The sequence below is a fragment of the Moschus berezovskii genome, chromosome 5 (genome assembly GCF_049115385.1).
Source record: "Moschus berezovskii isolate FMDL1 chromosome 5, NW_MosBer_1.0, whole genome shotgun sequence".
In the NCBI taxonomy this organism is placed as follows: domain Eukaryota; kingdom Metazoa; phylum Chordata; class Mammalia; order Artiodactyla; family Moschidae; genus Moschus; species Moschus berezovskii.
The window spans coordinates 29664481-29680958 of NC_142464.1; the positions used below are offsets into that span (position 1 = coordinate 29664481).

General features: G+C 43.2%; 1 protein-coding gene across 2 annotated transcripts in view; it reads left to right on the forward strand.

Moving 5' to 3' along the window:
* Window positions 1-985: 985 nt before the first annotated feature.
* The window catches only part of SLC39A8 (solute carrier family 39 member 8), an 84051-nt gene continuing 68558 nt past the window's right edge, over window positions 986-16478 (forward strand). For both annotated transcript variants that reach the window (XM_055434143.2, XM_055434144.2), the window contains exons 1-2: window positions 986-1111; window positions 1540-2013. In XM_055434143.2, the coding sequence (XP_055290118.2) occupies window positions 1795-2013 (219 nt within the window). In that variant the 5' untranslated portion in view covers window positions 986-1111; window positions 1540-1794. The remainder of the gene's footprint in view (window positions 1112-1539; window positions 2014-16478) is intronic.

A 16478-nucleotide genomic window follows, 5' to 3' on the forward strand; every position in this document is an offset into this window, starting at 1 on the left:
CAATGGCAACGCATTCCAGTACTCTTGCCTGGGAAGCCCAGGGATAGAGAAGCCTGGTGGGCTACAGTTCATGGGGTCACAAAAGAGTTGGACACAACTTTAGTGACTAAACAACAAAATTTTCTCCATAGGGACAGTCCTGCAGATATGTCCCCCTAGATCCTCATCCTTCTGGAATCTTCTCTCCGTGTCTCTTTCTTCCACCATCTAAGTTCCTCGTGGGAAATGAGATTGCCTGCTCCTTGTCTGGATTTAGTGCCTCTTTTAAAATGTGCAGTTTTAGGAAGTCCCCCGTGAAATGCAAGGACAGCACTCTGAATTCCTCTTACTGTCCTTCTGTCACAGTGAATCGTGGTTTCAGTTTATTTCTGGACAGTGGTAGCTACCAGACACAACCTTTGCCCTCAAACACCGCGTTCACTTTGCTCAAACGTGTTGACCTTACACCTAAGTCGGCTTTTCTTGAACTCTCATCTGAACAAACAAACAATTCACTCTGATCTGCGGATATCCCGTGCGGCGTCAGGAAGGGCCGTGTAGAGCAGTGCCGGCTCTAAGCTCGCCACCACCGCTCAAGATTGGGTTTCCTTTTTCTCTTGACTTTAAGAAGTAAGACAAAAAAGCAATTCCTGCTAATCTCTTAGACAATGCTGAGGGTTCCAGGCTCCATTTCAGGAAGCTGGTTTCCACAAGGTAACAAAGAGACCACCAAGGTCAGAAAGGAGGCGAGAGAGATCGACCAGGAGGTGGCATTCAGGTAACTCCCCGAGGGCGAGGGTGGGGAGCCCGTGCCGCTGCGGGTAGGAGTGCGCCCCGCCCGCCACGAGGCGAGGGCAGCGGCTGTGCGCCCCGGCGTGGACGCGCGCGGCAGTCCCGGCCGGCGAGCGTGTCCCCACGTGCCGCGGGGAGGCGGGGACAGGGCCCTCCTCCTCCGCTTATTTGTAAAGAGCGCGGGGCCGAAGCTCAGAGTTTTCACGGCGGACTCGCCAGGGATAGGGTTGAGAGAAGGGGAGGGAGGGAGGGGAGGAAAGAAAGAAGGAGAGAGAGAGGGACTGACTCACGTGGACAAAAACAGACGCAGAAACACACAGGCGAGGTGAGAGGTTAGCAGGTCAGCTCACCTACTTCTCTGCTTGCCAAGGAAGATCTGGGAGATCTGGGAGAGGGAGGGTCCCGTTTAGACGGTCAAAGCCCAGGACTGCGAAGGGGCCATTTCCTGCAGCTGCCTGGGGACTGCACGCCTCACCCCTTCTAAGTTTAAAGATGGAATTAATCAGAAAGAAAGGAAGGGGAGAGGGGTTCTGTAGCCAGTGCAGTTTTCTTTCTAAAAAGTGACGTGGTTTGGGGCTTGAGATCCGGAAGGAGCACGTGTCATCTCACTGCAAGCTAATCCGGAATGTCTGCAAACTCCGCTCCGGGGCAGTTGGCCCCAAGCCCGGCGGGGCGTTCGAGAGCTCCGGCCTTGCAGCGCTCCCGAGGCCGGCCGGCGGGTAGCCGGGTGGCCTTTATCTCTGTCCCCCTTTGTCCTTTTTATCTCAGGCTCTCCAGGAGGCCCGGGGGCCCGCTCCGTCTATCGCTCCCACCCCCGCGGCTGCACCGCCACTTCAATGCCCTGCAGGTCGCGGGCTGCTGCTACTTCGAAGGCGCCGGAGGACCAGGTGCGCCCCGCGCCGCCGCTGACCCGGACCGGCGCCGACGCCTGACCGGCGCCCTTGGGCAGCGACGCGGCCGCGCCCGGCAGGTCCCTGTGCGCCCCAGTCCGTTCTGGGCCCGTGAGGGGCAACCCCGGCCAGGATGGCCCCGGGCCGAGCGGTGGCTGGGCTCCTGCTGCTGGCGGCCGCCGGCCTCGGAGGGGAGGCGGAGGGGCCCGCGCTCGCCTTCAGCGAGGATGTGCTGAGCGCGTTCGGCGCCAACCGGAGCCTGTCGGCGGCGCAGCTCGGGCGCCTGTTGGAGCGTTTGGGAGCCGCCCCCGCGGAGGGCGCCCCCGAGCCGGGACAGCTGCACTTCAACCAGGTAGGGCCGGGCGGGCAGCCCTTCCCCAAACGCCGGCGTGTCCGGAGACGTCCATTTGCGCTTGAACGTTGATTAAAGGGGACAACCGCAGGAGAAAGAACTTGGTTTTGTCTCTCAAGTGTGAGGCGGGTCCTGATTTTTTACGGGATCTGACTTTCTAGCCGGGGTTAAAGGGCTGGCGGTGAAAAGGGAACCAGAAACTGCAGTTTTATGCCCGATGAGTTGAGCCGTCGGACGCTTGTGGTTATAAGATTTTATGCAAAAGTTTATGAAGTAGTTGCGTGCGGGAAGCACCTTGAGAGATGCGTTTTGAGATAGGAATGGCGTACTGAAGTCTTCCTGGCAGAGATAGTGGCTCATAGGCACCCCCGTTAACAGCTGCGTGGTGGGTAACAGCTGCTAGCAAGGTATAACGTAGTTCTGTCTTTCCCGTGCAAGTTACAGGAGGCACTTAGGGCTGAAGGGCTTATTGTATAGAGACCAGGAGGCCGAAGGGGCCCTGAGACCAAGATCACGCATTCAATTGCTGATGGAACTGGGTTTAGAGCCATAGTTTTTATTCATCTATCAGGTCAAAGGTTTGGTTCTAATATTCATTCATTCAAACAAAAAGAAAAAACCAAAAACCTATCTTAGCACAGATACACAGCATTATTTAGGCGTTTGTTAATTCCTCAGGTTTAAGGATCACCCTGTTACCTTTTCGCAATTAAGACCATACTTGTCAGTAAACTTCAAAAAGGGTTTTAGAGATTCTTCGTTATTTCCATAATAAATAGCCTATGATTATTTCTTAAAATTGTGAAATAAGCAAAGAGTGCTTTTAGCATCCTCCCCAAAAATCCCCTCTCCTTTTAAAAACTTTGTTAACTCAGTGCTTTGTTTTTTTTCCCTCTTCTGCTGTGGTTCCAGTGATAACTGATGATGAATGGCAGTATTCAGTACTTTCTGAATTGTTTGTCACTTCTGGGTGATGTTAGTTTGTGTTACAAAAAGTTTTGTGGTCCAAAATGTTTGGGAATGTTAAAAAATATTTGGGAATGTTATACTGTTACTCTACTCCTGGAAATCTAGGGTTTCCCAATGTATCTGGCCTTCGATTACAATTAGGGAAATTTTAATCAGATAGTGAAGTGAAAGTTGCTCAGTCGTGTCTTTGTGACCCTATGGACTATACAGTTCATGGAATTCTCCAGGCCAGAACTCTGGAGTGGGTGGTGGTGGTGGTAAGATAGAAATATCTTACCTCAATTAAAGCATGGAGTACATAAGAAGTATAAGATTCTGATGCCATGAGGTATCCTCTGATCTAGAAGGGTTTTATGGTCCTCTTATGCAAGTTCTTAAGTAAACTGTCTATCCGATTCTTGCATGGCATTACATGCCAGAATGGAATGGCTAAGAAATGATACATTGGAAAAGCTGAAATGACTTCATATTATATTGATGTTTTAGAAAATAAGGCAAACAACTAACTTCATAAGTATTTTCCATCTAGTTGCAGACTCTTCAATCAAGGGAAACAGCTGAGCTGACTAAAGCATTTCTAGATAGGAGCAGGAGTGGTCGGTCATATGCTTGGAAAGACGCCTGGGGACTTGACTTGCAGCTGCATATCTGTAGCCTACATATTGTTTTGACTTAAATTATCTCCTTATCTTGCAATGTTTGGAGGTGCTGATGAATTTTAAAGGGACAAAAGACCCCTGAGCCACACCTTGGCAAAGACAGTGGAAAATATACCTAAATAATTTAGGAAAGTTGCTCAAGTTTGTTAGCAATATGATTCCCAGTTTATGAGTAAGTAGGTACCTCAGTAGGTAAATTATATGTATGTTGACACCTTGTTTTTCGTTCTTCTGTTTGCATATTTAACTGCCCTCATTATGGCCTTTGTGGACATCAAAAAGAGATGGGAAGAAGCCCCTAATTACTTTGGAAACAAAGGGAAGCCAAGGAAGATTTATCACTTGATCAGACCTAGCAAACATCTGTTTGATGTTCTAAAAAAGCTCTACTGATAACAACCATCATCAGTTAAATGATGTCCAATGAAATGCCATTCCAGAATCTGTTAATTTGCTGGCATTTACATCTGCTCCAGCAGGAGACTATCCAATTTGGAGCAAAATTTAGGGCAGTTAATATCTACATACCTTAAAGAAGGTAACTTCAGTTTCCTCACCTGCAACAAAGTAGAATAATAATATATGTGAAAAACATGATTTTCTGACTTTTAAGACAGTTGAAAAGATAAAATTTATTTCTTTGGGCCAGGGATTTATTGAATCTTATATGAGATCTATTTACAAATGACATTGTTTCTTTGGATGAGGGCTTAGGCCAGTTTTTCTGCAGACTACTGTGCTAAACATTTAGACAGTTTCGGAAGGTTTTCTAATATTTTTTCAGTATCCCTAAATACTGTTGCTGCTGCTAAGTCGCTTCAGTCGTGTCCGACTCTGAGTGACCCCACAGACGGCAGCCCACCAGGCTCCTCCGTCCCTGGGATTCTCCAGGCAAGAGTACTGGAGTGGGTTGCCATTTCCTTCTCCAATGCATGCACGCATACTAAGTCGCTTCAGTCGTGTCTGACTCTGTGAGACCCTATGGATAGCAGCTCACCAGGCTCCTCTGTCCACGGGATTCTCTAGGCAAGAATACTGGAAGAGAAGGAAATGGCAACCCATTCCAGTACTTTTGCCTGGAAAATCCCATGGACGGAGGAGCCTGGTAGGCTACAAGTCCATGGGGTCTTGAAGTCGGACACGACTGAGCGACTTCACTTTTACTTTTCACTTTCATGCATTGGAGAAGGAAATGGTAACCCCACTCTAGAGTTCTTGCCTAGAGAATCCCAGGGACAGAGGAGCCTGGTGGGCCGCCTTTTATGGGGTTATACAGAGTTGGACACAACTAAAGCAACTTAGCAGCAGCAGCAGCAAGTACTATTAAATTAGCTTGTTGCTTTGGGAGATCAAAGTGACCTGAGTTCAAACTGGAGACAATAGAATGATTGAGTGTACTGTTTTGCTTCTTATGGTTTCTGAGGGTACAAAGAGCAGGTAGAAGCAGTAGGCCAAACAAGTGAGAGGAAGGAGCTCTTTTATCTAAATGGGTCTCTAGGGCCCAAGACAAAGTGTAAGTCTGCTCTCTCTGAGGGAGTTTCTAGAATACAAAGGGACTGCTTCTTGGCCTTTTGGCCAAGATCAAGTGTAGAATACAAAGGGAAGCCCCAACTGGGTGATTAATTTAGGGGATTTAAGAATGGGCTCAGTGCTACCTTTTGTTTGTTCTGATAGTCCTTCTGAAAGTTCTGATAGTCCACTAGATTCGAGTGGTCTTTTCTCTTCATTTCTCCTTCAAAACCCCTCATTCCTAAATTATCACACTCAGCTGCAGGAAGTGTTTCTATTTAAATCAGTCTCCTGGGGAGGGTTCGTGGGGGTGATGGGGGTGTGGGTGTGGGTGTGGCAGGTTGGCAAGTGAGGCAACCTTTGTTTCCCACCATCACTCAGCCTTTGACTTTTGCTTCTCTCTCCTAACTGCATTTTTTCATTTGATACAAATCTTGCAGCATAGCTCCTGCATCTTTTTTGTTTTTCGTTCACAGGTTGTTTTAAAACATCTTTCAATTCATAGTCAATCTTCATAAAGCAATACTTGGAGTATGCCTCTCTTCTTTCAGTTCTTCTCCATGAATTTTCTTGGCTGGTGAAGTCTCAATCTGGAGTCTGGCATTTGAAGCTCTGCACGGCAAGGTTAACCCTGAGATATCAATCTAATCTGCCCAGACCTAGCATTCACTACATTAAACTGGTCACTCTTCTACGACTGCACTGTATATTTTTATTCAAGCACTTTGTACCTCATTATCTTCTTTGCACCCTTTCCTGTTCCCAGCTGGGTTGTCCTTCATTTCCTTGAATTACTCTCTCAAAATCTTACACTTTTGAAAACCCAGCTACACTCTTCCATAAAATATTTCTAGGAGTTCACCCACACTGCTGACCTGCTGATTTCTCTTTTTTTGAATTCTTAAAGTTTTTTCATTATGCTGATGAGACTTAACTATTCATGTGTTCTAGAAATATTTTGAATAACTACTATATTCTAATTAGAGTGGTCTTTTAAAAGTACAAACCTAACCATACTGCTCATTTTTTAAGAACAGTTAAATACCTTCAAGACAAACTTCGAACACTCAAAAGTGGCTTAAGTCTTTTTATAATCTGGTTCCTGTATATTTCCCAAGTCTTATCCTTTGCTGCTACTCCAGTCTTCATAGACTACTGGTAGTTCGTGGTTCTGCGTACACGTCTACTTATGCTTTAGGGATCAGTTTAGACATTACTTCTTCCAAGAAGCCTTTCTTAGCCTGTTCAGGGATTTAGTAGAAGCCCCTATATTAATTGGTGCCTCTGCAATCATAACATTTATTGAAATTGTAGTATAATATGTAAATAATTTATATATATTTTAATTTTCTGTTCACATGGTTGAATGTCCTCCCCTCCTCCAATATGATTTTGAATAAATTGAAGGGAATGATCTGACTCATCTCTTCAGGGGCTAGTGTAATGCCTGGTACACAACACATATTCATTATATGGTAATACATATATATGTATTATAATATATACACTTTTTTTTTTTTTAGCCAAGACAGGTGGCTTGTGGGGTCTTAGTTCCCTGACCAGGGATTGAATCTGGGCCCTCAGCAGTGAAAGCTCCATGTCCTAAACACTGGAATGGAATTTCCCATTAAATGTATTTTTGAATGAATGAGTAAAGATTGCTTAATATGAGTAAGGCAGTTTGAGCCCTTACATGACTTTAGTTTCGAGGTAGATGTATGACATAATGCATGTATGATGACAATGTATAATAGAATGATATATTTGATTAAATAATTTTAAACAAAAGTGGAATGGGATCGGACTTGTGTTTTTAGAAAATTCTTCTGCATGAAAGTGTGGAATGTGTCAGAGTGCTTCGAGACAGGAGCTAAGGAGGAAACTGCAGTGGTTTGTAGGAGCTGTAGTGATCGCTTGAACCTGGAGAGGCCATCAGGAGGTAGCATAAAGGCTCTGCCTTCTCCTGGGAGAGCAGCCATGACCGAGGAGCAGGAAAAAAGTCCCAAAGACAGGTGTTTTCTACTGCAGCCTTTTGTCTGTAGTGGTCATGAAACTATTATTAGACCTTTCTTTTCATTAATTTATGGCCCAAGGATGCCAGAGGCAGTGAGGTTTAACTATTGGCTTATTTCAATGGGGTCAGGCTGGTGGTCTGTAGCAAACACAGGAGTGTGTGTGTGTGTGTGGTTATTACATGCATGTTGTATGCATAGCTTGTTGTCGTTTATTGTACTTTTTCCTGGTATGCGAGCAGGTAAAGGTGCATTAGATGAAGGACATGCTGGGAAGCGCTGATTGTAGATGGATGAGAGAAAGCATCTGTTGTTGCCCTCTTTTTTTTTTTTTTCCTTTCTTTTATGTTTTGAAAAATGGTGGGACCAATGTCCTAGGAATGCCTTCCAGCCTGCGTGTTCAGCTGTCTGGAATGGCAGGATGGAAGGGCGTGGTTGTACTTATGTCTTTGGTGCCTTTTCCTTCAAGACAATGGACTCATTCTGATTTATTATATCATTCTATTTAACTTGACTGTGTACAGTGTGATCATTGTTTCCAAAAGGTTTTGAGAAAATGAGACACACTCATAGCTCACTTGACCATGATGTCCAGAGCTTAGTTTGCTCCCTTGCCAGGGATGATGGTAATCCATATGAGAAAACATCCTTCATTCTTTTCATATCTAACCCCCAAATTTGCACCTTCACCCACTACCCTAGGAGTCACACAGACCCTTGTGTACATAACATAAATAATTATATCTAAGGACTTATTGTTTTTGTTTTGTTTTTCTTTTTCTGTATGACATACTCTTAACCAATTTATTTGTATTAACACATTTCAAAATCACAACAATCCTATGATAACGATATCATTATTAATTTTACACAGGAGAAATATGTGGTTCCGAGAGATTATGTAACTCAACAAAAATCAAACAGTAAGTGGTAGAACCTCAGACAATCCTAAATCCTGTTGACTAAAATAGATGCACAACTTGAGAGCTGTGAGTTAAGTTTTACTTGGGGCAAAATGAGGACTGCAGCCAAGGAGACAGCACCTCAGTTAGTTCTGGGAGACCGCTCCAAAGAGGCAGTGTGGGAAGGTCAATATATAATACCTTGGTGAAGGGGGAGTTCAGTGCAATTAAGCACTCGTTTTACAGAAGATTTTCTGCTAGTTATTAGGAGCTGATGTCATCATGAAGGGATTTAGTACTTTTCTAGAATGAGGAGATGCAAAGATTGGCTTGTGAAATCAGTTCCTGAAAATATCTGACTATCGAAAGTCCTGTTCCACCAGAGTGCCTGGAGCACAGAGTGCTCACTCCGCCCTGAGCTTCCTCGGTGGGGGGTTGAAGGTCAGCAGCTGCAGCAGCACAGGGTCAGTCTCTGCAGATGCAGGTGGCAAATGTCCTTGTTGTTCAGCCGCTGGCAATGCTTCTGGCAAGTGCCAGTTTGTAGCTGACAATACTATAGTGGACTTTTTGAATTTTACTTTAGAAAATCATACTGTCTCTAGCCAGGGCAACTGTTACCTCAGATTTTGGTCTAACCATCAATTACTTATCTAGCTACATTGCTTGGTCACCTTAAGGGCAAAGAGATTATGATGATGATGATGGGTCCTTGTCCTCAGAGAGCTTTTAATCTAATAAATAGGTGGGAACTTGTGGGAAATATGTAAGGCAAAACTGCAGTAGTTAAATAATCATTGAAAGAAATATTACCAGATATATCAAAAGAGTGTGTGTGATTAATTGCCAAATGAAAACTTTTGGTAGCATGCTCAATTAGTTGACAAGAGTGAGGGAGCCTTTTGGGAAACACCTCGTGAAGGAGTTACTAGTCAGTCAGTTCTCTTATTTTTGGAGAATTTTGCTTGTTTGGTTTGGCTTTTAAAATACTTATTTGATGAACATCTGCTAGTACCAAATGTCTGTGCTGTTAATCACAAGATGGATTTTCCAGTGGGTTCCATGAATTCTCTAATAGAAGGAAAATTTATTTTATTTCTTTCTTATATATTGAATTTTTCTTGGAGAAAATATTTTGGCAACAATAGTTTTCCTAATTCTGAGTTTCAAAGTTTCCCTGGAGAATGGCATATAAATCAGCTTCTTTCTTCTGTGGATTGATTGTGGGTATGGGAGAAATACCCATGTCTAGTGTTAAATTTTTCAGTCTTGTTCTCACTTTTACTCTAGAAGAATTCTATCAATGAATTTACTCTCTCTTCTGGCAGTTTAGAGTGTATATCCTTCTTTTTTTTTAAAATTGTGCCATATTCTCTCTGGCAGATTGTTCTTTTTTATACATATTAATTAATCATCTTTTTTCTCTTTTTAATTGATGTACAATACTATTTGTTACTGGTGTACAATATAGTGATTCACAGCTTTTAAAAATTATACTTCATTTATAGTTACAAAATATTGGTTATGTTCCGTACATTGTACAATATGTCCTTATAACTTACACATTGTGGTTTGCTCCTCTTAATCCTGCAAGTCCTCCTTTTTTATGCCTGTGAAGCCGCTGCATTGCTGACTGCACACTACTGGAGAAAGAGGATTGTGCATCGGTGCTAGGGAATGAGTTGAAGCAATGAGGGAATAGCAGAGTATTTTAACAGAATTCCTAACTCTTGGACTCCCGTTGCTGCTAAGGTGAGAGTTTGAACTCTAACACAGTTATGAAGAGAGGGCGTAGTAAATTTTCCCCCTTAACTGAGGTAGATTTTCATTTCTCTTTAGAGATGTTCAAAGTGGAGTAGCTGGGTTGGAGATTTTGAGTTTTTGTGCTTTCCATGGTCCACACCATATTTCTGTTTCTTGAGGATGCCCACCTTGGGAGATGTTGAGGGGCAAAGTCTTCATTTTCCCATCATAAAAACCCATTGCTTTTCAACTATGACTGCAGCTTAAGAATTTTTTCTTTACATTCAGTATACTTTTGAATCCTCGAGGTACTATTTCTTTTGCTGGTAGTAAGGGCTTGGGGAAGAAGACTCTTGAAAGAGTCCCTTGGACATCAAGGAGATCAAACCAGTCAATAAAGGAAATAAACCCTGAATATTCATTGGAAGGACTGATGCTGAAGCTGAAACTCCAATACTTTGGCCATCTGATGCGAAGAGCAGACTCACTGGAAAAGACCCTGCTACTGGAAAAGACGCTTACTCCTTGGAAGGAAAGTTGTGACCAACCTAGATAGTATATTAAAAAGCAGAGACATTACTTTGCCAACAAAGGTCCATCTAGTCAAGGCTATGGTTTTTCCCGTGGTCATGTATGGATGTGAGAGTTGGACTGTGAAGAAAGCTGATCGCCGAAGAATTGATGCTTTTGAACTGTGGTGTTGGAGAAGACTCTTGAGAGTCCCTTGGACTGCAAGGAGATCCAACCAGTCCATTCTAAAAGAGATCAATCCTGGGTGTTCATTGGAAGGACTGATGCTAAAGCTGAAACTCCAATACTTTGGCCACCTCATGCGACGAGTTGACTCACTGGAAAAGACTCTGATGCTGGGAAAGGTTGGGGGCGGGAGGAGAAGGGGACGACAGAGAATGAGATGGCTGGATGGCATCACCGACTCTGTGCACATAAGTTTGAGTGAGCTCCGGGAGTTGGTGATGGACAAGGAGGCCTGGCGTGCTGTGATTCATGGGGTCATGGAGAGTCGGACACGACTGAGCGACTAACTGAACTGAACTGAACTGGAAAAGATTGAGGGCAGGAGAAGGGGACGACAGAGGATGAGATGGTTGGATGGCATCACTGACTCAATGGATATGAATTTGAGCAAACTCCAGTAGATTGTGAAGAACAGGAAAGGCTGGCATGCTGCAGTCCATGGGGTCTCAAAGAGTCAGACACAAGTAAGCAACTGAACGACAACAACCATCGGGGTTGGGGGAGAAAACAGGAATATAAATAGGCATGGGAAATAGGCCTGAAGTTGAGAAGGATTGACATTTCTCAGGGAAAAGCAAAGCAACCTGCAGTGAGGGTTAGTCTAATGCAGTTGGTAATAAGAGTTTGCCAGTTACTTGGATTCAGAGTGGCATTTCCTCAAAGGACTGTCCCTATTACTAAGTGCACACAGTTAATAGTAGGATCATTTACAACGCAATTTGTTAAAAAAAAAGATTGTTACTAAACTCTGGACAACCTAAGAAACTTGTAGGTTTCAGAAAGTGTTCCCATTTCCAGTTTCAGGTGATGGTAGATTCTTGTTCGTAATTGAATATTGAAGCTAATTTATTCTCCAACTGTTCCCAGTGTCTGTCTCAGGAGCCAAATGGGTTTGCCGAGTCTTGAGATTTATTTTATAAAGAAATGAAACTGTCACTGAATTACCTTTTTGATGATGGAATTTTGGAACATAGAAAATCTTCAGAATGGAGCCTTGTTTAATTTGGTTTCCACATCCTTCCAATGATCCTCTGTTGTTTTTCTTGGCCTGAAGTTTAAGGAGAACAAAAACAAAAATCTGTGAATTCTAGATCAAAGGTGTTAACCTGAAAAGTAGTATTATGCCTTCCAAGTCCAAATATTTAGTACCTTACTTTATTTATACTTAACTGAATAGGGTAAAAAACTCAGGCAAGCCTTGATAAGGCCTCTAAGGCTTTATTTCTGTGAACCTAGTTCAAAAATAATACACTTGTCATCGATACATTCAGTGGATTTCTTAGGTCTCTAACTATTGAAGAGAGTACAACAAAATGGTTAACAATTTAGTCTTGGTAGTTAAACCAGGCCTGGGCTGAAATTCTAATTCTGTTACTTATTAGCTGGGGAATCACAGCCAAGTGACTTAACCTCCTTAATTTTCAGTTTTCACATCTGTGAACTGAAAGAATGAAACTTATCATAGGGTAGTTGTGAACTAAGATATATGAACAATAATAATAATTACTGAGCAGTCATTATATTTTAGGCACTTCTATATTTAGTGTATTACGTGTAGTAAATCAAAGAAGCTGTTTTTTCCTGTATTACTTCAATTAGCGAGTAAAAAGACAATGCATGTAAAATACTTCAGTTCAGTTCAGTTCAGTCGCTCAGTCGTGTCCGACTCTCTGCGACCCCATGAATCACAGCACGCCAGGCCTCCCTGTCCATCACCAACTCCCGGAGTTCACTCAAACTCATGTCCATCGAGTTGGTGATGCCATCCAGCCATCTCATTCTCTGTCGTCCCCTTCTCCTCCTGCCCCCAATCCCTCCCAGCATCAGAGTCTTTTCCAGTGAGTCAACTCGTCGCATGAGGTGGCCAAAGTATTGCAGTTTCAGTTTTAGCATCAGTCCTTCCAATGAACACCCAGGATTGATCTCTAGAATGGACTGGTTGGATCTCCTTGCAGTCCAAGGGACTCTCAAGAGTCTTCTCCAGCACCACAGTTCAAAAGCATCAATTCTTCGGTGATCAGCCTTCTTCACAGTCCAACTCTCACATCCATACATGACCACGGGAAAAACCATAGCCTTGACTAGACAGACCTTTGTTGGCAAAGTAGTGTCTCTGCTAAGCAAAATACTTAGCTTGGCTCAACTTATGTGCTCAATGTGTAGTTATTTTCATTATAATACTATGTTAGTTGATAAGGCTTTACAATAGCTTAACTTCCCTGGTGGCTCAGAGGTTAAAGCATCTGCCTCCAATGTGGTAGACCCGGGTTCGATCCCTAGGTCGGGAAGATCCCCTGGAGAAGGAAACAGTAACCCACTCCAGTATTCTTGCCTGGAGAATCCCATGGATGGAGAAGCCTGGTAGGCTACAGTCCACGGGGTCGCAAAGAGTCGGACACGACTGAGCAACGGAACAGAACAGATCCTCAACAAACTTGTCTTTCACTGGAGGCCCGGGCTCCTTAGGGTCAGTCAACTTAGAAGAAAGCACTGCTCTAAAAAGAGGGCAGGAGTTAATGAAATAAAAAGTTCGGTGAGAACTACATCAGTCCAGTGAATTTGGTGTTAGTTTCCATGGTGATTCTTCTCTTGAGAAAGACTTTACTATTTGCCTCTTCTTCCTTTTCATCAAACAGTAGTAATAACCTCCTGAAAATGTAAACATTAGAGGCTAATGAAATAATTTGAGTATTTCACTAGATATTGAAATTGTAAACATTCCCTGTTTTCCAGAGGGCTTCAGAGGCTTTATTTAGGGGTTTTATAATTTTTCATGTTTGTAATTTTTGTTTTATAATTTTGTCCAAAGTTTACATCAGTACTGAAATATGAATGATTGGAAGTCCATATTATACTTGTAGAAATGGATGTAATTGTGGTTTTAAGTTCAAGACCTCCCTATGGGTTTTGCAAGGCACAAGAATCCAGGGTTCTCCAGATTCAGTTGACCTTTTCAGTTGGAAAGTAGGTAAGAGAACAGGAGCCACTGTAGTCTCACAGTGATAAATGAGGGACATTTCTCTTCAGGGATAGGGAAAGAGAAGTCAGGCCAAACTTCAAAGGAGAGGTAAAATTAGGAGGTAGATTCTGAGTTGGGTCACATACCCTGCTGTAAATGACTACTGAACATATATGCTAGAAAACACATGGACCCTTCTATTAAGGGAGGCATCCTATTGATGATATCAGGTACTTGAGTTTGAGTGGCAAATCATGATGCTCTGCAGTTTTTTTTAGGAACAGGGATCTCAGAATTCAGGTATATCCTTTGGTTACTTTTCTTACACATATTAATGAGAAAGTCTAGACACTGAATTAGAAAGTCTCTAATCTTGGCATGAATGCCATTTAAGTAGATGTTCAGTTAGGACCTTCACTCTAGCAGAGGAAGCAAGTCCTGGTAGTAGCGGTAGTTAACATTTATGGAGTACTTATCATGTGCCAGGCATTATACCTTCTTATGTACTGTCCCTCTTATCTCACCGGGTAAGTACTCTAGGCATTCCGTAAAGAAACGCAGTCTCGCTGAGACCTCCCTCAGCCTCATTGCTCAGAACGGGCAGAGTGAGGATTCCACTCCAGAGTGACTCTACTTCAAAGCCTGTGCTGTCTCCACTGTTGCTTCTCATGTTTAAGAATATAGTCCTGGTTTGTTTTCCAAAAATCTTAGTGCCTCATATATTATCCAAGTGCTAGGTGTCAAGGTAGAACTGATGCCAGTTTCTTGAAGGTCCTGGAGACAGTGCGATTTTTTTTTTTTTTCAGTAAATGAAGAAAAAAATTATTGTTTTCCCCTGCTGAACTGCTTGCAGTAGTCAGGTCTAGTGCTAAAACATGATTGTTAATTCCTTCACAAGCTATTTTTCAACCTGACAATATTATTTCATGATCATTGACATTTGATATTCCAAGCGGTGTTGTCAGAGAATTAGAACATAGCAGTTTCCCCAGAAACTGAGGCACAAATAAGTCATCTGGCAGAAATCACCATGTGCCCAGATTTGTCTGGGAGAACAGAGGTACCAATTTTGAATCCTCAGTCTCCACTGTTCTGGTTTTAGGCAGGTGTTGCTTTAGTGTGGCTCTTGTGCTATAAATCCCCTGAATATCCCATGGTCCTCGTGCCTTGGTTTCTATATATAACTTGGGCAGTGGTAATATATGAAGCCTATTCCATTTTCTTACCTTCCAGACACTCCTCAGCACATTGTAGTCTGTCTGTTTCCCCAACACTTGCTTAAAATTGCTCTAAAGGATGTCACCCAGAATGTCTTATTGCTAAATACAATGGGAGAGTCTCAGGCTTCACCTCTATTAATTTTGATGATGTCGAACACTTCCTCCTTGAAACCCACACTCTCCTTGCCCGCAGCTGTGCCTTCCTTGGTTTGAACTTTTTACCTCTTTGGCTGTTTCTTTTCAATTTGTGTCTTTTGGTCATCCTTTCAATATTGATGTTCCTCAGGGCTCTGTCTCAAGCCCCTTCCTTTTGATTTTGCCGACTCTCTCTGGGCAACCTCAGTCACTCCTCTGGCTGCAGTTGTCACCTCTCTGATGCTTTTTGCATAGGGTGGCTTGGTCCACATTTCTCTCCTGATGTTCAGCTTGCACATCCTGTTGCCAGTTGATGTCTAACTCTCTCCCCTCCCCAACTCAGCAGGTCTAAACCTGTCCCAAATGGAACTCATCAACTCCATCCTTTCTCCACCCACACCTTCTGATAATCAGTCTCAGTGATCAGCATCACCATCCACTCCATTGACTAAGATGAAAAAGTGGATGTTATTCTTGATGCCTGTCTCTCCCTACGTCCCATGTCAAACGCACGTGAGTCCTGTCACAGTAACCTAAACATTGCTTATTTAATATCTCTAAATTCCAGTGTTCTCTTTTGTGTAAGGAGAAGAGTTTTACCTGCTTTATGGGATTGTTGTGAGGTTAAATTAGATACTGAATCTTGCATTGTGTTTGTGCCCGGCTGGCTGCTGCCCACTGCCTTCCTGATGCCCTATGTCCGATCTTTCACATGGCTGCCAGATTTATATCTCAGGTATGCAGATCGGGTCATTTCACCATCTGAGGATGGCTTATAATCACTGTAAGAATAAATCTAAACTCCTTGCCTGATATTCAAGGCCCTATAGTACCTACACTTACCTCTTGTATGTCTCCAACCTTATTTGTTCTTTTTTCTTCACATCTCATCTTAGATGTTGTTTTCTCCAGGAAGACTTGGACAGTCCTGTTACTTTAGGGGAGATTAGTTATTCTGTCTCCTTCTCATAAATGGATCTCCCCTAACACTTATCAGGCCATACTGTAATAACTTATTATTATTTTTAAAAATCTGAACCTGTACTAGTCTCTGAGATCTGTTGTGAGGCTGGGGACTGGGTTTATCTCAGTCACTTTCTCTTTTTAAAAGATTTTTTTTTTTGATGTGGACAAATTTTGAAGTCTTTATTGACTTCATTGCAACACTGCTTCTTTTTTATGTCATTTAAAAAATTGTTTTGACTGCAAGGCATGTGGGGTCTTAGCTCTTCCCATTGACTGACCCTGCACCCCGTGCATTGGAAGGTGAAGTCTTAACCATTCGACTGCCAGGGAAGTCCTTCGGTCACTTTCCGTATTCCTGTAATTAGCATCAGTTCAGTTCAGTTCAGTCACTCAGTCATGTCCAACTCTTTGCGACCCCCTGGACTATAACACGTCAGGCTTCCCTGTCCATCACCAACTCCCAGAGCTTGCTCAGACTCATGTCCTTCGAGTTGGTAATGCCATCCAACCATCTCATCCTCTGTTGTCCCCTTTTCCTGGGAGCCTTCAATCTTTCCCAGCATCTGGGTCTTTTCCAGTGAGTCAATTCTTTGCATCAGGTGGCCAAAGCATTGGAGCTTCAGCTTCAGCATCAATCC